Genomic DNA, 20,897 nt, shown 5'->3' on the forward strand with positions numbered 1-20,897 from the left:
ACTCCATTTTAATACTTAATGGACCAAAGACTACTTTTTGTTATGCCAGTGTAAGCCAGTTGGCTGAATTGAAGCTCTCTCAGTGTAACAGAACAGCATCGGTCTGTAAATTTACCTCTTTAATAAATGAGCCAGGTGGCTCACAAAAGTGATCTTTGTACTGGCAAATTCAGTTGTGCTGGCTTCTTTTACTTGTACACTAAGTAGCAATACATAGTATTTCTTATTTAGAGAATGATTTCATGCACAGACCCCATAATACAAGAAGCCTGTATTACTTTACATCGAAACCGTGAGAGAATTTGCCAGAGATGATAGTGGGGTTCCAGAGGAATTACATCCAAAGATTTGACTTCGTCATGGTATCGGATGTGCCTGTAGCATAAGACGAATTTTAAAGATCTCTGAGAAACCAATGCAGTTTATGATCGTTGCCCTGCAGTACTTGCGTTTGTAAACTCCGTCCGTACACGGTGAGGCACCTGCAGATGCACCTTAAGCCTTAAATGGAGACCGCCTTTCTCAGTCGGAGGGCAGTGATTTACGGGCGAAGTTGTCCGCAAGAACAGGAGGGCAAGCACTTGATTTCATATTGTTGAAGTAGCTCACTTTTAGATCCAAGCTAGCGCCACTTGACGAGCGGTACGTGCACGCCGTGTCTGTGGTCTCAGCGGAGCGCGGCGTTTTCACTCGGCAGCACCTCCCGCACAGAGAGTTTGCCCCGACGTATCCGCGGGAGCGCGGTATTTCCCGCTGGGAAATGCGGGCTCCCGGGGGACACGCTTTTTAACCCAGCGGCCGTCGCGCCCGGGACGGCCATGGGTGGGACCGACCTGTCTGGCTCCGTGGCTGTCGGGAGCGCCCTACCTGCGGCGGGGCGGCGCAGGAAGGGGGCGGCGCGGCGGGGCGGCTGTTCCGGGCACGTCGCGTTCCTCGCCCCGGGACCCGCCGCGCCCCATGGCCGCTCCGCAGGACCCGCTGCCCCCAGGTGAGGCCGCGGGGAGCCGGGTGGGCGGGCAGGGGGGCCCCGGGGGGCGGCGGCCACTGCCGGGGCCCCCGGGGGTCCGGGACAGGCGATGCGCGGGGTGCGGCCCGCGGCGCCCATCCCGGGCCGGGCAGACCCGGAGCTGCGGCTCCTGGGAACCAGGTAAGGAAGGCAACCCCGGCGGGGCTGGAAAGAGTTTTTAACTTGCTCCCTTCTCCCTCCGCACACGCCAGTTAAGTATGGTAATAATTTATCATGTGCTCTGCCGATGTGATTTGGTGTAGCTTGTCTTGTCAAGCCTGCTCCAGTATTTAGCATGTGAGTTAGTTTGTGCTAGTTAACAGCAGGCTCAAAATACCTTTTTAAAAGAGGTTTTCTTAGAATCCCAGAGCTCAGGTGGCTACGAAGTCCACACACATTAACTTACGTAGTAATGGTAAAGGTGCAAAGGATTTTAAACACCTCACCTGTAGTGTGCCAGCATGACAGATTTTTCCATACCTATCTGCTCAGGCAGGGACGAAGTTTTGAGTAGTTAATAGTAAGCAAAAATGCACAAGTGCTGATGGACTTGGGCTTTTCAGGGTACTGAATATTCTAGTATAATTTGCCGTATCTTTTCCATCTATTCAAATCTGATTCATATGCCTCTAGTCAAAACAACATTTTTTATTTGGGTTTAATCAAAGAGTTAATCTCTACGTGCATCATTAGTATTAGAGTGATTACTCTTTTAAGTGGTGCTAAGTTAAAGTATTGATGTGTATGCCCAGCCTTAGTGTGAAAAAGGTCATATGTGCATGGTTGAACTATAACTGTGGCTGACCTTAGGTGCTTCACTCACTACTGCTGGTGTCAAGAGTGTGTTGCAGAGAAAAACTGTAACAGAGGGAAACACTGTATCTGCTGCTTAGTGCTTTGTGAACCCCCTCCTGCTTAAAGGTCAAAATTTAAGGTTTCTAAAACTCACTTTCAGACTTCCTTCCAATGCAAGGGTGAAAAGCAGAAAAGCTGTTTGCACTGGTACGTGCAGAGCATTGCATCCCCATTATAGCAGCGGTATTGAACAGAGAGAAAAGGTGGGCATTGGTGCAAGTCTGCTGCTCTTCTTGCAGACTGGTTGTACTGGATGGGTCCTGGCAGAGCTGTGGCAGCTGCTGAGCAGCTTGCAGGTGCTGCATGGCAGAAATGAACCTCAGGAGCAACCAGTGAACCTGACTGATGTCTGTCCGAGTCAATGTGCACATGCTGATTTATGTCCATCTGAGTCAACTCACTTGTGGCTCCCTGCAGAAGTGTGGGAAAGTAAATGTGGTCCAGTGTCTGTGTCCTGCTGGGGCGAGTACAATGGTAGTGGTTTTGTGAAGGATCGCAGGTAATGTTACGAAACTGTCTGTCAAAGTAACCATGGAATCAGACAGTCAGATGATAGCCTCAGTTCCTGTTGGCCTTTCAGCATGCAAAACTGTGGATGGTTTACATCTGAGATAAACACAGAACTCTCCTCCCTTCTGCTTTGTGCACCTATATCCAGCTGTATGACATGAGCTGTGGAATGCTGGGGCGGATGCATGTGGGAAAGAGAGAAAGGACATTTGAATTGCCTTATTCACAATAAACTACTAGGTCTGTGGTTTTCAGATTATCTGCCTACTATGAGTGGTCAGCAAGACCCTGGTGAATCATCTGCAGCCCAATATGTGGAATCTTTAATCTTAGGTGCAAATATTCATACACATATGTGCCACTTATAAAAAAACGGGGGACTTGGTAGTGCTCTGCAACCTAAACAAAAGAATGGAAAACACTATTTTTCATAAAGAACTATTGAATAAAGGGAAGCAATTAAGATATGGGAAATGGAATACAATTTTAAAATACTTTTCAGGATGGATGCTAAGCAAGAAAGATGCAGATTCCTATGACTTTTTATGTGTGAGACCTAGAAATCAGGAGTGAGAGGTACAATCCTTGTACCCTATCACCTCTTACAGAGATACCCTTGGGTCTGTCAAGTCCTTGTTTCAAATGCCTGTATTCTCTGAGCTTCTCCAATTTTTTCAGTGCTTCCCTCTATTGTGGAAAGTAATTTACCACAAAATATACCTTGATGGTGTTGTGGAGATGTAACAGAGAATACTGGACAGAACCCTTACCATAGCTACAGTAGCCAGGTAGGTTCACCGAGGCATGGATGTTCTGTGGGGGCTGCCTTCATCTGCCTAAAGGCTCCTCTTACATGGGAAAAATAAATTTCTGGGGATTGTTTTGTTTTGCTTGTTTGGCTGGTTGCTTTGTTGTTTTGGTTTTTTGTGTTTTTTTTTTTTAATTCATCTAAGAATCTGTAAGGAGAAGCTGAAAGGCCTCCAGAATAAACCAAGAATAAGGTGCATGCTTTGCCACTAGCTTTGAGTGGAAAACCAGTGAGACTAGGGATGCCTGGGCTGGCCTTCTTCCCTAGAGCATTTCTTTGGCTCCCAGTGTCTCCTTGTTTCCTTTACTGGATGGGTTTCTTTTTGCCCAGTTCCTCTGCAGCTTTCCACTGCAGTTCCAACTAGGAGCCTCTATTTTTGGCCCTACCCTCAAGCAATGTCTTATGCCAGCTTATTGTGTTTTCCCATGTCCCAGTGACTCTTAGCCTCTCTGCATCTGAGAGTTTGTGCTGACTGTTACTATCAGGACAGGCTTTATCCAGAACATTTTGTTAACACCATGTTTCTGGAGCATGGATTTCATAATTACCAAAAAATGCACGTGACAAGAACATGGGGGTTTTAGTTAGTTAATTAGCTTTCTTCTTCTGCATATGGCTTCCTAATTTGCAGTGTGAACAATGCTCAATTACAATTTCATAGGCCCCTGCCCTGCCTTTTGAAACATTCAGTGTGGAAAGACTGTGCTCAGCCCTTGTCATCCACCCCTCTGATCATGTGCCACCTGCTGGACAATACCTGTGGATTTCCTGGGGGCTTTGGCACCGAGGAAGGCTTTACCTGAAATCTCAGGGACACTCAGGAACTGCTGCTGGTGGGGCTGCCTCATAGAAGCAGGAAGGAGAACAACTCTGTCCCACTGCTGCCACCTTTTTTATTTTCAGTTTATTGTTCTGTCTTGCATTGGTTAGTGCTTTGGCTTGTTCTGTTGTATTGAATGGATTTGTAGGAGTGGGTCCCCAAATAAACAACTATGCTAAATTTGAGCTGGTTAGAATAGTGTATGTGCAACTTCTTTTCTGTTTTGGGGCTCAGTGTTTGTAATATGTGCTTTGTAGTTAATTTCTGTGGCTGTTCTAAATCTGCTGGGTTTTATATTCCAAAGAAGGTAATCACCGAATACTGATTACAATCATGTCTTGCTGGTTGCAGCTGAAAACTTAATGTGTACTTGCAGTAAGTGACTTTTAGAGTAAGAGTGACAAGACTGAAGATCTTACCACATAATTTAAAATGTTTTTTAATTTTTGAAAACATTTATACTTATCAACAGAAGAGATTTCTGAAAAATGTGGCAGGATGATGTTAAATTACAGGATTAATTTTGTGAATCCCAGTTTCTGTATGAGATTTGTTTCAGCTTTTCTGTGCACTTGTGGTCAGTATCCCACTAGTGTTTGTCAATTTAGCCAATATGTCAATAATGAAATAACATTTCATTATTCACCTGCAGGTACTTTCAATATTTATTTTTTTTTATTCTCTTGGTATTAATATAGTTGAATTTTACTGTTCTATTGTATACAAATAATTAATATTTTGCTAAAATATTTTTAATTAGTACTTCCAATTTTCTATTGTAATCTGATGTTCATTATAATATTAATTTTTGTTGTAGTGGGTGTCTTCATTTCTTGTTTGAATTATTTCTTTGAGGAAAAAATGGAATGCTGGCAATAGGAGAACAGAATTTAGCTTTTAGAAAATTTACTGAATTTTATTATTTATTGCCTATCTTTTATGATTTTTTTTTCACTAAAGATAGTTTAGGATTTTAATTGAAGTTTATGTTTTGTTAAGTTAGGGTTGGGTGTCCTTATTACATGTAGTTTCTCATCTCTGTGTCAGTAGTTCTGACATTTTCTAGTTTGTCATGTTTTCTTGTGGAAATATGACATAATGCATGTAATGGCTGCATAGTTGTGTTTTATCTTGGTCAGACAAAGAAGCAAAATATGAATTGGCAGAAATACTTTGATGATTATGCAGTGATAAAGTTTTCTTTTTACTAGCAGATCATGCAGCAAAAGAGCCAGTGGAAGATACGGATCCAAGCACTCTTTCTTCAACAATGGTATGTGTTTCTGGTCTAGCACAGTTGAAATCATTATTGCTCTCTATGGTTATGTAATGCCACAGTGAGAAAAACCATTCAAGGATGCTAACTCAAACTGAGTGTATATGCAAGATTTTGCTTATCTGTATGGCTGCACAAACAAACTTCAATGTACCAACCTGTGCAGTCAAAGTGTAAATAAAAATACCAACAGGTGCATCAGCTGAACTGGATGGTATTATCAGCAGCACTGTCCATGGGATAACCTCCAAAGATTGTGGCAGTGCCCTCTCTTTAATTTAGAAAAGCCCCAACAACTGAGAAAAATTGGTGCTGACGTTCTTCTGTCTAAACAGTTTGGATGGATAAAAAAAAAACACCTAGGGCTTAAGATTTCAACAGTGCTAAGCTATTATTACTTCCTGGAGCTGATTTGAAGTCATGGAAAGGTAAGGATCCAAGAGCGGTGCCTTAGGCAGGCCCGGCTGAGCCTGGGGAGGGACCAAACCGCGCCCTCTGGTGCTCGCTGGCGCACGGGCACCGCTTGTGTTGGGATCTCAAACGTACCAGGCTCCTGCCGAGGAGGGAGTAGAAGTAATACGAAATTCTATGAAAACTTTTTTAAACGTGGTTTCCTATAAAAGCCACAGCTACTTCCACGTAAGGGCGAGGGCCACAGGGAAGTAGGTAAATTTCAGATATAATAATAATAATGTTATATCATGCCCAGGAATCGGTAGCTGTTTCCATAAATTCAGTAATAATAGTTTCCTATTGCATCTTAATCAGCTATGTAAGTTAAGAGCAGAAGGGGAAAATATTTATTTTTCTTTCAATGCAGTAACATTTTATTAAAAGCGTAATCTGCTAAAAGAGAATTGGCAGTCATGACTGTTCCTCCTGGAATGCGTTAGCTTTTCAAGATTATCTTGCTACTTTAGTACAAAATTTCCTTCCTAAACTCTAGTTTTTCACTAAAAATTGCTTTAAAAATACTGTACCAAAGCAGCAATCTCTATTACTTTTCATGTGCTAATCTGTATCATTAGTAACATCCCAGTTCCCACATTAGTGTTCACATCACTGATTGTGAACAGATCAACTAGTAGCAACGTGAGAGATACAACTATAATTATGCACTTACAAAAGCACATAAAGAGTTTATAAATATTCTTTCCCCAGCACAATTACACTCAAAATAACAAACATCTGTGTTTCTTGCCTTTTTGTGACAGACTGAAAAATATCCTGTCCAAGACACAGGAGTTCCTAAAGGTAACTATTGTGAATTCTCTCTATTCAGATATCATTGGTCTCTGTTGCTATCTGTAATAAAACCAGTGGTGTTACCCGACAGATTGAAATACTCATACTTTTTGCTAGATACTTATATTTAAATGTAATGCCCTCTTTATTTTTAAGGTCAATTTCATATGTGTATATCTAACTTGCGAAATTTCCTTCCCAAGTTTAATTTTGGTCTAAAAGTCACTCTAAAACTATCATCAGAAGACCTGGTTTCTCAATCTGAAAGGAAAATACAGTGGTGCCATTGATAGACAGGGTTCAGATGAGAGATGGTAGGGACATCATAATGCTAGATGGTGACTTTGAAGGGACTACCAGTGTCTTCATGTTGTTAGAAATACTATCAAGGAATACCTTTTCAGGTCTTTTTTCTCTGACAGCATTCCCAGCCTCATAACCAGTCAACTCTTTGTGCCATCTTTTACTTTGAGCAGGTGTTAATGCCATCTACTGGGGAACCTACTGTTAGGTCCTCTCTGCACAAGTTCCTGCCTATCCTTGCTGAAAATTGAGTGAGGGAGTGCAGGTTCTGAAGAAAAATACATGGATTACACAGTGTGACTATCCTCCTTATGTTTCCTTGATGTGTGGGGTGGGTTTTTTGTTGACATCCCAGGCTTTGCCATTGACTTTTGTCCCAGGAATGCACTGGCAGGGGCTTGGTTGAGGAGCACTCTGCAGGTAGTGTGTTCTCCATCCAGTGTTGCACAGCAGGTCTGCAGTGGGACAGACACAGGAAAACAGGCTTGTCACAATGGAGGAGTAGGAACAGTATACCACTGGGGATAAAGAAAAGTTGGAGGTTATTCTGGGGCTTGAGAAAGCCAGACAGAGGAAATGAGCACTCTTCAGAAGTGCTGCTCAGCGGGGAAGGATCATGTGGGATGAAGACTACTTGAAGTCATAAATTAGTTTCTGTTTATTTGCAGGCAGGTGGTTTGGTTCTTCAAAATTGTTTATTAGCACCAAAGTAATTACACTGGAACATTCTTTTCCATGTCCTGTTTTTTATTTCACCTGTGACATTAGATCCTCCTCAAAATTAATTAGATAAATTCTTGAATTTCAAATTTGCCAGGGTTGTTTGAAATCCAAAATTGCATATTCTAAATGCACCTAATTTAAAAAGGAAAGCTAAGACATAAGTAGAAAGGTCAGCACTTTCTGTAAAAAGGAAGTGCACTTGGTTTATATTTAATTTTCATTTTTACTTCCTCTTACTAAATGTAAGAAGATATAATTACTAATACAGCTTGACATTTCCCCTTTGAAGCTGAATGTGATGCAAATACCTCTTAGTATTCTGTTAATTTCTGTGAATTTAATTTTTTCTCTGAGAATGGCTTTTTATAGTTACCTCCATAAAAAATACAAACTTAGAAGTATAAGTCTGTCAACTAAAAATTGTAACAGATGTGCTGGTCTGATTCTGTGTAACACACAGTTATGTTTGTTTCAGATTTAATGTTTGAACAGACATTGGTGAGAGGGGCTGACTTGATAAATTGGATAATGACTGTTGCTTTTAGTGGTCAATTAATTAGTGGGCCATTTTGGAGCCATAACCTATTAGTTCTTGGCACCCTTTACTAGTTATGAAATAAAATGGAGTTGAGGGAACTTTTTGTCTTGAGGAAGTTGCATTAGTATTTATCATGATTTGATAATAATTCTATTTCTACTGAAATACAGAACAAATTTCACACATATTATTTCCACAGTTTTGATGCTCATACTCTGCATTTTGAGACAGACTTTGTTTTGTTTTGGGTTTTTTTGTTGTTGTCTCTGGACCTACAGTCATAAAGAATAATGATGATCCTCTACTAAACATTGACATTACTGGGGATGAAACATCTTTCAACAGTCTTACAGAACCAGAAAAAGATGAGAATAATGATTTTTCATTTTCTTTTTTCTTGCAAGTCTAAGGATGAATTCTTTGATTCAGATCAGTTTCTTGAGTTAAGAAAATATTGCTTTTTTCTGTTATGTGATGATTCATAAAGATAACAAAGGTTTCTCAATGAGATCTTGCCACTAAGCAAACAACAAATAGTAACATACCAGTGCTACAAATGCAGTCACCCCCATGGAGTGTTCTTGTGTGTAAAAACATGTAGAATATAACTCTTTTTAAGCCTGTGTTAATGGTTGGTCAGCACCTGACTCAGGGGAATTATGCAAATAGTTTGATTAGGACGACCTTACTAATCCTACAGAGTGAAATTTGTCCTTTTGCACAAGGTTCACAAAGGGTTTATGTATCCTTTGTATCCCATTTTGAGGGCTGAAGTGATGCTTGAAAGATTAATAGAGTTTGTGCTGTACTAGGGAATGCTGTGCTTTTCAGTGGACTCCCAGAGCTGTTGATAAACACACTTTGAAATGGATTATTTCAGTGCTTCAGGAAATTCCTGTGTAGCAGAAATCAGTAGGACTAGTCCAGCTCACAAAGGGGCAGAATAGAAGATAAATATTTATGCAGTACTTATTTTAACTGTCATTTTAAGTGTGATGAGAAAAGCAAAACAAAAATTAGGGTGATTCATGACATCCTCAGCCTACTTGGTTGTATTGGGTCAGTTAATATTCTGTAGTCAGCTTTTTGAAGGAACATGGCTTGCTTTAAAAATAGTGTGATGTTTGTTTAGAAAACAATTGCTACTCTAATCTCTGCAAGGATTATATTTCTTCTCACAGTCATGCTCTGCATGATTGTTACAGACACTGCTGATTTAACATTTTGGGCTTTTAATCTAGCTGTTCCCAGTGTTTGATCATGATAATGGAGTTAGATTTTGTATGTTAGACACCTATGCTATAATTTATGTTTGATAGTCTTACTATTTAAATTTGTGTGTGAGTGGAAGACCAGTGTTTCACACTCTTTGCCTTAGATGAGGAATACCTAACAGATCAAGTTACTTTGGAAATTGCATCTGTGAACATCAAGACCCTTACATCAGATTCTGGCCTAATCCAACAGGTAAGAAAAATGACACTTGAATGTGATCTAAGTTACTGCTATTAATTAAGTATGTTAACAAATAATAAGATTTTCAGACTATATCTAGAGAGCACAAAATTATTCAGTAAAACAGACCAGAAATTTGCTTTCTTTTCAAGAGTTCAATGAAGAGAGCTTTTGTGGAGGAGAGCAAAAAAAGAGATTATTTTATCATTAACATGTACTTTTTAGTTTAAATAGGTTTTGACCAATGTATAGATGTTGTGAAGAAGAGCCAGCAAAGAGTTAAAGCTTTGTCATGCATGCTGTTCTTCTGGTGAAAGTATTTCCTGGTGAAAATAAAGCCAGGCAGAGGAGAAGTGAAGAAGTAAAGAATCCTAGATTTTGCCCTTAGGGAGGCATTAAACTGTTTTGCTTCGATTTTTGGGACACTGCTCTTCCCATAGTTGAAACACTGTCCACTTTTTGTGAAATCTTACATTGCCATAGGAAGGGCAATGCTGAGTGATTCCCATGCTCCATGGTTATCATCTTTCAAGTGAATGTTATTTGCTGAATTCAAATTCTCTTTGGGTTGAGCAGAAAACATGGAGAAGAGAAATGAATGAGCATTTTCGAGCAAGATGAAGAATTAAAAGGAGTTCCTAATGCCAGAGTCCCAGCTGAATTCCATCAGAAACAAACATGGGTTTGGTATGCATTTCACAGATGATGGAGGTAACTGTTCCTTCCCATCATCAAGAAGAGAGCATTTATTGGCAGCTTAGAATCACTACAAAGATAATTCAGTGTATTAGGGTGGTAATGGTTCTACAGAGCTAGAAATCTTTCTCCTTAACTTCAGACTGTACATAAGTTTATGGCTTAGATTAGACCTGGAGAGGATGATTGGATCTTCATTGTGGGCAAAAAAATACTCTTTCTTAATGCCTTCATTTCCCTGGCAGTAACACTACATTGTCTTATTGCAATTACATTACAAGAAAATGATCTTGAATAGACCTGAGTGCATCTGACTTGATAAATTGGATAATGACTGATCAGTAAAAATATGAATTTTGAAACAGATGTATGGCACAGGTAAGTATCGCTGCTTTTCTTTGTACTTTTTGCAGTACTACCCACTCGTATTTTTTATGCCTCCTAAGGCATGTATAATAGCATAAGGACACTTAGGCATTGGCTTTCACAATAACATTTGAACTTCAATGAATTGCTAAAGTCTGGGAAATGAAGGTCAGGACAGCAGTTAAGTGAACAGTATATCAGTATCTGCTTTTCCTCTTTTTTTTTTTTTTTTTTTTCTTTTAATTTTTGTTGTTTAGTTGGTTTGTTTTGTTTTGTTTTTTAAATTTGCTTATTTGTTTCTTTTGAAGTAGATCTCTGGGGAGGCTGAACTATCCTGGGAAGTTCCTCTTTCTCCCCAATGACTTACCCTTCTGGGAATTTGCTCCTTCAGGCTCAGTTATAACATTCTGCCTTCTTAAGGAATTTGTGGGAGTGGAGACAATTATTAAAATCAGGAACTTCAGATCTAAGTTTGTTTTTTTTTACCTTTGGGTGCTCACATGTTGCCACGAAGGCCAAGTTTGTTTTTAAAAAGTGCTGTCCAGACAAAGCTGTTGTGGTAGAAAAGTAAATGACTAGAAGATAATGGTAGGGCTTATTCCATTGCAATTGGCATGTGCAGTGTTAGATCTCTCTTGAGCAGAGAGCAGACATTTTGATGTTCCATGTGTGGTCTTGCAGTTTTCAGGGAGTAAAGAAATACTGAAAACAGTATGCAAATTTTTCCTTTCTTAACAAAGTGTAAATATTGTGGAGAGAGTTCACCTTCTTTATAATTAGATTGTGAATGTATGCAAGTTCACCACAGCAACTGAAACTGCCTGTATTCTATTTTTAGTGGATTTCTTAGTAAAGAAGGTGTAGCAGGTAGGACTAGAGTATCTTGTTACACTATATATGTTACACATATATTAACTTTTGTTTGTATGTACAACCTGCAAAATTAAGAAGCCTGCTGTTATAGTTTCAGAAGAATGACACAATACAAAAAGATCAACAATACTTCATTGCAGCTAAGGGGAAAATCCCCTTCTACTTTCATCTTTAAATCCTCAACAGAAGAAAGCTGTTTTACCTGGCTCTACACCTGCATAGTTAAAGTAAGGGCAGCTGCAGTTTCCCCACAGTTCTACAATCAAGGGTCTGTCCTTCCAGTTTTTAGAGGCTGCTAAGTAGTAGCATTTCAATGTTACAACATGTGATACAGTCTCAGGCTGCTAAGTAATTTCATTACATTTAATTAGCAGACCTAACACCATTGAAGGAATGTTAACTTGAAATAGGAGGAGGGTGAGATGTGAGCCACAAAAATGTTCATGTCCACCTGTTGTTTATAAAAGCTTCCTATGTATGTAAAGAAGTTTGTAAAAAAAAAATTCTCCACTTTGCCTAGATCAACAAAACAATCCCTTACTGTTGCTTGTTACAGGAAAAATTCTTGGTTTTTACATTGCAAAAAAAAAATTTAAAATCTTAATCAAACTATACGAATTGTTAAATAACTTTTGTGTGTTTAAGAGAGAGTTAGTCAAAAGATGCAATGCTATAGCATATCATTAACAAAAATGCTGCTGTTGAGTGCATACAACCAACAGGGCAGTTTTATGAGCCAAAGCATGGAAATGCTGCCTGAAAAGACTGCAGATTGTTAGCAGTTCCTCAAAACTATATGTAAATTCCCTGTCTGACTTTACAAGTAGCTTGGGATTCTTTTAAATAATCTTCTGCCAGTTGAAAATTAGTCAAATACTTACTCTGGTGTTCAATTACATTGTTTTATTTTGACTTTATATTTGTTTTCCGCTTTGTAGCCAGAAGACAAAGACACACAAAACCATACTGACGAATCACTTTCAGGTAATGTCAGCTTTATTATTCTCCATATTTTATTCCTAGATTTTATTTGAAAGCGCTGTCTTAAAAACTGCTATTTGTCATAACAAATAACTGCCTTAATAATTAGTGCTCATGGAGCTCATTTCATTACCAGTGTCATTTACAGCTTCCCCTTTGTTCCAAGAGGATGGTGATCAATAATGCAACCATACAAAATATGCAAGTTGGGCCTACCAAATACATTTAATACCTCTGCCTTTGGAAGTGATGTGTAAATAGCTGTCAGGAGAGAGAAGAAGCTGGCAGTAGGTTGTGAGTGCTTATCCCATCATTGTGTGAGTTTTGCTGGGGAGAAGTGTGTGTGTGTGTGTGTATGATACACAGTTCTCTCAGTCTAACAGTAAGAAACAGAGAGTTTCCTATTAGTAAAGAAGCTTGTTCTATCAGGTAGCATTAGGATCATGCAATTAGTTGGGTAGTGCTTGTCAGCGACTAACAGAGGGGCACCTTAGAAAAGCAGGATTCTTTATTATGCTTTTGATAGTCTTCCAGATGGAATAGCACAAGAAGCAGGTTGGTTTAGTTTTGTTTACTTATATCTGTGCCCTTTTACAGAGGTGTTTTCTTTACCCCTTCTTCCCTGTTTCTATTGGAGGACAAAACTTACCCTGGCAACCCTGCCGGGGTAAATAAGATGAAATTCAGATAGGGTGCTCTCCTTCCCTCTAAGCTCAGCCAGAAATTTGATTGAATTGTATTAATTTTGCCTTGTTTGTATAAGTAAAGGTTGGTAGGGATGAAGCAAGAAAGTTTTGTCTCAATTCAGCAAGAGTTTAGGGTGCACAAGAAGAACAGAAGAGTTAACATACATATTCCTGTAGAGAACAGCTGCAAGGCCTGTGGAATACCTGGGAGCTAAGATGTCACCAGAACATGTTTCCCTTTAGAAAGGAATCTAAGCATTTGTATGAAGTTACATGTCTGCAGCAGTGTTGTTGCCGCATGCCCTAACTTGTTGAAAACTTCAGAAGTTGTCCTTGGCCTGCTAAAAAAGCAATCTGATGAGCAATGTTACAAAACTAACAACAGCCTGTTCTTTCTTTAAAAATAAAATACAGCATGCATGCAAACATTATATTCTGGAATTTTCACACAATCTGTCAATAATTACTGAAAATAAATAATTGACGTTAAAAAAAGGAGCCACAAAATCCCACAAACAAACAGCCTTAACAGATGCTGTTGTCCTTATGAGTAGGTGGCACTAACTACCAGATTTCTCCTTTGCCAGAGATACAATTCAGGCCTCTGACACAGCACTTGTAAATTGTGTGTCACTGTTTTCTGTTGTTTTTAATTGATATTTTGATTAATATCAGCCCCTTTTTCAACGAGCCTAGTGTGAAGTAGGACTAGCTACTTCCCTATTTCAAGCTGTACAATGAGGCTGGAGCTAAGAAACTTTAGGAAGAGCTTCTAGGCTGTGTCCATTATCTACTATTTGGAGATACCAGATTCTCCCTACTTTCAAAAAGGAGCAGGGAGAGTTAAGGTCATATCTACAGCCAAAATGCTCAGACCATGTCCTGCCCCATTGCAGTGTTTAAGGTCTTGGTATTAGTGTTTGACTAGAGGTATGACTCAAACTGGTTTCTGCATGGTTTAAGGGTTATTAACATATATAATCTGATAGCACCACATTGTTGCCAGTTTTGGGGGAGATACTGACAATGGTGTGTAGGAGATTTCTAAATGGCAATTTTCAGTATTTGATGCAGATTTTAGAACATATCACCACCTTTTTCCAGCAACTTGGTGGTTTTGTTTTTCTCAACAAACAACATGGAAGAGTATGCACTTTATTCCTTTTCATGATGTACCTTTAAATAGGCTTTGTTGGTAAAACAGACACAGTTTTTATTGCAAGAGTCTTTACAAAGCAAAGGAACACATCTACTTTTTCATTGTGTTAAAGTACTAGATGTTAATTGTGTTTGGATCTGTCAGCAGAGATCCTCCTGGTGCACATAATTCATGTAGTTATGAAGGCAGCAGCTCAGAAATGCAAAACCTTTTCCTTCATTCTATAACATAGGTACACAAGATGCGTGGAATGCACACATAATCCTGGTGTGCCTCCCAGGTGATGTAAGTGGGCGTTACGGCAGATTCAAGGAAGCGACATCGTTCCAAGAACAAATAAAGGGACTCTCCTAGCTCACGCACTGCATTGAATCCTATGTCTTTTCTGTAAAAATAAAAATATGTTACTTTAAAAATTACTGTCTTTTTGATTAAAACCACTTTTGATTAGAGTTTAGTGAAGAGAGAAGTTTTATAAAGTTAATTTCATGAGTTCTTCATGAGGAGAGGAGTTGCATATCACTATTCTGACTTTTTCAGAAGCAATTCAAACCAACATAATACTCCTCAACTCTTTATGCTTTTAAGTTTTTGTTCCTGGTGATACCACAGCAGTAGGTCCTAATTTCTTCCCATGTAATGGTTTTCACTGCAGATCTCAAGAAAAGCTGCAAGGAAAATGTCACCTGCTCCTTGTGCTTATTCCGTGCACCGACCATCAGTGACATGCTCAATGATGAGGACTTGTTGTACACAGTGAGGCTAAAGCTGGATCCCTGCCATCCAACAGTGAAAAACTGGAGAAATTTAGCAAGCAAGTGGGGGATGACTTACGATGAATTGTGTTTCCTTGAACAAAAGCCCCAAAGCCCCACCTTGGAATTCTTGCTACGGAATAGTGACCGGACTGTGGAGCAGCTGATTGATCTCTGTAAATTTTATAAGAGAATTGATGTTGTGAAAGTGCTGCTGAAATGGGTGGAGGAAGAATGGCCCAAAAGAGGGAACAGAACTTACCAGAATGACTTCTAGGTCAAAGCAGGTTGTTAGTCTGTACATGTTAAATGCTAGCTACCAGTAATACACTGGAAGTTTCCCTTGCAAGAGAGAGAAAGCCTGTACTGAGGATTTGTATACTGTGTAGGCCTTATCTACTGTATACACAAATGTAAGCTTTATGCCCTCAGGGTTGCAAAGATAACTTTCCGAAAGTGGATGGAATCATCCAGGTTGTGTTCTCGAGTCTGCAAATACCTTCAGTTTCTTTGCTGCTGTTCACAGCCTTCCTAAACAGAAAAGGAATGAAAGGGCCAGACCACTTGTTTTACTGCAGCAGTTGTGAACCATATCAGTTGTAATTGGGAAAGCCACAGTTAGAAGGCAAGTCTCTTGGCTTTACTAGTAGCCTTTCCACAGTTTCGTTGTGTTCTACCTAGTACAAGATGAGGTGGAATTTTTTTCTTCCTTTTTAGTTGTTTTTTAAGCTTTGTGACACTGTTTTTGGCACAGGAACATCTCAGTGTTCCCAGCAGCAGTTTGGATATGAATGTTACAATTAACTGAATATTCTACATCACATTTGAACAAATTATGTCTCTTTTATGAACAAGAGTAGACATTACACAATAACAGATGGTAAACAAAAGAATTATTCACATGCTACTACATCATAGGCCATATATTTGCTCTAAGAAGAAATCATGCAATTCAGAGAGACTTTTCAACCCATAACCTGTGGAGGCCAAAAGAACCAATTAAAAGGCTCTATGCTTAAAATTACTTCCCAAAGGTTTAAAGACAGTGTACATTCTGAGTGCATGTATCAAATCCCTCTCACTTTGCAGTACAAGATGATGGCAGCACAGGGTATTGTTAGTATTGACTATAACTTCACTTTTCACAGGCTGTAGTTTTCTTTACAGTCCTGTGGGTTGGCCTACTTTCTGTCCCACACCACAGCAGTTGCAGTCTTGTGTGAAACTAGCACTATATATTGATTAAAGCCACTCTAATGGAAAATTAACAGCTGAATTCACATACAGCCCAGGTGGGTGGTTATTAAAGCACTTACAGTGGTTTAGACTGTTTTTTGGGTTTTTTTAAAGGATTTTGATACTCTGAATTACACTGTTTACATTTTAAATGTTTCAGAATTGGCCTTTTTCCTACCATTCTTCTGACATCTCAGACAATGTAGTATGTACATAGGTGTATATACCAAAGCACTGGTCAAGATGTGAGGCAAAACTTAGAATGGGGTGCAGGTTGATACATTGTTTACTTTTCTCAAGTAGAAATAATAAGAATTAGTAGTGAACCTGAGGGAAGTCTAATGCTGTATGCTGAATTTCTTACTGTAAGAGATTGAAAAGGGATCTCTATTAATACTTTACTATAGATACTGAGTGGTATGGTTACAGAGGAGCTAGAAGTAAAGACTAACATTTTCAATGTCAGGCACTTGTTCTGAGCTGACACAAAATTGACTTTATTTTACTGACTTCAAGAAGCTGAAAGTCTTGTTTCAGGGTAAAGAAATTGACCTAAATTTGAGGTTTAAATTTTTAGTTTTTTAGAAAAGACTGGAATTTGTAATGATTTTTTTTTAACCATTCCTCAAAAGAAGCTGCTACTCTTTAGAACTCTAGTTTTCTAGCTGTATTTTAGGGAGGAAGTTTTACTGCTCTGTCTTGTTGGGGCTGCAGTTCAAGTGTTTAATGGTTCTCTTCTGAGCATGGGTGTTTCCCAACAGATGTCTGTCAGCTTGTAACTTTTGCCAATAATCTTCTGTCTTGTGTTAGAGGCTCTAGATTCAGCTTTGAGGACTATTGCTGTGCCTGGGCTGACTGCTGCTTTCAGTTCCTACAGAGGCATCCACTGCCAATGTGCAAATAGCTCATAATCCAGCTTGTCCAACATAATTCCCATACCTTGGGCTGACTGCATGCATGATTTAAGATCATATGTCTGTGTGTTAAGTTGTTCTTCTGAGTGATGAGTACTGGCATGTATGCACACAGCTTTTCCCTCCCATAACATACCACAGGTATATCTGTGTGGTATTACAATATGCTGTGCTTTGGTAGATCCAGACCAGCTAGGAGCTGGAATACTCACCTAAGAATCAGAATGGGAATATGAAATGATGCTGTAGCATTCCTGAATCAATGTGTCCAACTGAAATCTACTCCTTTTCCTGGTTTCTGGGATTAAACTTGTAAAATTTTGAAGAAACTCTGTTGTCTTGTGAAGATCAGTTTGATCCCTTGAAGCTCTTCAAAAATTAATGTCAGATGCAAGAGTTCATGTCGGATGGAAATAAAGCTGCTTCTGAGAGTTCATACATGGATTCTGTATAAACTCAGCTCTGAAGGTCGAAAATGTTAGCCTTAAACTTCACCACACACTGGATTACTCATTACTATACTTGAAATACTTTTTTTTTCCTCCTTGTATGGCATAAATGGAGATGTACACACTCTTTTTAGTTTTATATCTGTTTACAAGATATTGGTTCTGAGTGTTCAATTTATTCTTATGTCTTCTGTTATAATGTGTGCTATTTTTAGAAGAAATACAGTTGTCAATGTTTGACTTTATTGTGTTGTTTTTATTACAGATAGGAAAATAGCTGTTTTCCTTCCCACCAGTCACCTTTCAATTACTGAACTATCAATTAGTTATTCTGTGTCAAAAATACTTTATATATGAAATTCATGGTGCCTTAAAGCACTTATGTTTGCAACACATACTGCTACTGAAAAAAGGAAGATGCATTTTTTTAGTCTTTTCCATATGAAAAATGAGTTAATTTTGATAAGATGATGAACAAGAATATTTATCTAGAAACCTATAGCTGAGTTACTGACTAAGACAGTGAGACATAAAGGTATGAAACCTGTATGGGGTGAACTTTTCCTGAATTAATAACCAATCTGATACTGGACAATAAAAAGGCTGTACTAGGCTATCAGTTTTGTTCCATTATATCATTCTCCTATTGTAGGAGACGGGTTCGGGAATCAAGAGACAACCCGATATGAGTTAGCTGCTTGTTCCAAATTTATTACAATCTTAGCTACATTTTTATAGTATTTTGAAAAGGTAACATGCAATCTATATTCTATTATGATTGGATAATTGCTATTTTTCACGTATTAACTTCTACATTTCTATTGGTCCAGCTCATAACACCCCAGCCCTATAAGATACTTTTTAGTGAAAATTATTAAGATACATTAAGCAGTTATATAGGATACATTCTTCAGAATTAATATCCTGACAAACTTCATAAGATACATTCACAAGATACATTGAGCAGATTTCTCATCCTAAATTCTCATCTATTCTTCATTGTCTTATTAACAACTAGTCTTCTTTATTTCTTTGATACAATATTTTGCCAAGGACTCATGCTAGCTCAAAGTCAGGGTTGTGCAGGCCTTCTAAGGAGCTATGGCCTTAAGAAGCAAGCCATTCTTCAACACCCTATTCCTGTATAAGACCTATTTTCCCTTCAGGGATTTCTAGTTTTTGCCTGCTGTCTCTGTGCCTGCAGGATGATCAATGCCTTTGCCACCCATTTTAGCTTCTGTGAAGCTGGCCAAACCACCCTATTCCTGCAAGCTTATCTAAGATATAATGAGCTTAATAACTGTTCTTCAATGACAAAGTTAAGGTGCTGTGCTCCAGGAGAGCCTAGTTTTCCTGTGTGGACAACTATGGGGTATCTTCAGCAAAATGGTGACAGGGTCCAGTTGCATGCACTTCCCTTGGATCTGTGGACAGGAATGCAGGATGGGTTGGGGACTGTCCTGTGGAGCCTACCAAAAAGGATAGGGGTAGTCAGCATGGTCTCAGGCGCTTGCTTCAAAATAACTTGTACAGAAACTGTAAACCAAAGGTTCTTCCTGAACCAGTACTGAAAAATGGAGAGCTGCAGCTTGGCCTGGGCAGTGCCTTGAGCAAGAGATTGTGTATTTTTCACTGTCTCAAAAGGCCTCCCACAGTTCCAAGTTAAGCTGTTAGCAAGAGGAAAGAAATGTAAATTCTGCCTTATGGTTCTTTAAGCTAGGGTAGCACTCTTGACTTGGGGCCAGACATAGCTGGAAATTATTTGTCAGACAGCAGAATTGTTTAAACGAGGTCAAAGAAAGTGCATGGCATTTATAATAAATTAAAGAGCAGCCTACTTGTGTAATTTTTGCAGCAGATCATGTTCTTCTGTCCATGAAAGCAAGTAATTTGTTATTCATAACTACTATCACTATATCTTGTAAATTTTAAATTTTGGCTTCGTTTTGGACAGTAGGTTAGAGCACCATTAAATGAGGATGTGAGCTTCTTGCCTGTTTTGACAGAAAAGTGCTTTTGTTAGTCCCCAAGTTCAGCTAGTCTTGATTCCATGTCTGTGGTCAGTTGGCATTAAGTGGATAGGCTGAATATCAGCAGCACTAAAAGAACTTACTTTGAGAGATGCAGTCTGTAGTATTTTCCTGTATTTTGCCTAAGGACTGGGAGTGACTCCATCTTGGAAGAAACTGATGGCAAAGAGAAGTTGACAGCCTTGGGAAAGGGTTGCTGAACCCTCTGTTAGGGGCAGAGGGGCAATTAACAGCTGAGCATTCTTACTAGCTTGATCTCTTTATTTTGCCTTTGTAAAACAATGATTCTTGATTTTAAAGACAGGTCATTTGAGGAAATGTATATTTGTTATTGTGGTAATGAGAGTTGCCCGAGATTCTCAAATGAGAAAGAGCAGCATGAGTAACTTGGATAATAAATGTGTTCTGTGTCCAGCAAGGGATGGATATACAACTTTACACATTCATGTGAAATTGCTTCTTCTTTTTTGATTATGAGTTTGCTTCAAAGATTACCCAATATTTAATTTTCAAATGTTTTTTGTCTCAAAAAATAACTGAAATTTCATGTTGCTGATGACATAAAAAAAAAAATAAAATTATATAGCTAAAACATTCCTTAACACAAAGAGCCAGGATAAGAAAGGGGCACCGAAATACTTACAATAGTAAAAATATCTCGAGTTTAAGCTGAGAATTTATTTTTGTCTTTGCCCCCAGTCTATGTGAGCTTCCCGTACTTCATTCATAATCCCATGAACAGTTTTTTTGGGGGTATTTTTTTTTTTTTGTCCTTATTTACTTTTGCCTCTGCTTTCTCTGAAGCTGAGAAGTTCACCATCTCAAAGGTCTGTTAAAAGCCTGATCCTCTCTAACCGTCAGGAAACACCTACCATCTCGTGGTGAGAGGTGACACAACAGCCCTCGCACTTCTCCCTTGAAAATGCAGGAGAGCTGAGGGCTGCCACGAGGATGATGAAGGTGTGGAGTTCTAGGGATCTTGGGTTTGGTCACAGTCCCCAGTTTGGAGAATATCACACAGTCTTTCCCTTTGCACAGATACATGATATTTCCTGTTTTTTTATCTCCCTAGGTAGGCAGGGACTGAATCACTATGTGCAGATCATGGCACAACCGCCTGGGGGTGGAGGTGTGGTGGGGTGTACAGAAAGGGCAAGCACAGGCACAGGTTTGCTCCTGTACCTCTTGCAACGCAAATGAAGGAGTGATCCAG

General features: G+C 39.1%; 1 protein-coding gene across 5 annotated transcripts; it reads left to right on the plus strand.

Annotated features, from left to right (window-relative positions):
• Nucleotides 1–842: 842 nt before the first annotated feature.
• EDARADD (EDAR associated via death domain) lies at nt 843–17,894 on the plus strand. Of its 5 annotated transcripts, none has more exons than XM_088053524.1 (6): nt 843–988; nt 5,211–5,272; nt 6,490–6,529; nt 9,463–9,551; nt 12,413–12,458; nt 14,956–17,894. In XM_088053524.1, exons 1-6 carry the CDS (start codon nt 958–960, stop codon nt 15,330–15,332), a joined length of 645 nt encoding a protein of 214 aa, XP_087909650.1. In that variant the 5' UTR covers nt 843–957; the 3' UTR covers nt 15,333–17,894. The 5 variants fall into 5 exon arrangements, with proteins under 5 accessions (XP_087909650.1, XP_005518577.2, XP_087909649.1 ...); XM_005518520.3 differs by having other exon boundaries at nt 885–988; nt 5,214–5,272; XM_088053523.1 differs by lacking the exons at nt 843–988; nt 5,211–5,272; nt 6,490–6,529 and adding exons at nt 10,116–10,250; nt 11,550–11,701 and having other exon boundaries at nt 9,474–9,551.
• Nucleotides 17,895–20,897: the final 3,003 nt, after the last annotated feature.

This window comes from Pseudopodoces humilis, chromosome 3 (genome assembly GCF_049639895.1).
Source record: "Pseudopodoces humilis isolate 2021_Gansu_Grassland_sample_001 chromosome 3, ASM4963989v1, whole genome shotgun sequence".
Classification (NCBI taxonomy): Eukaryota; Metazoa; Chordata; class Aves; order Passeriformes; family Paridae; genus Pseudopodoces; species Pseudopodoces humilis.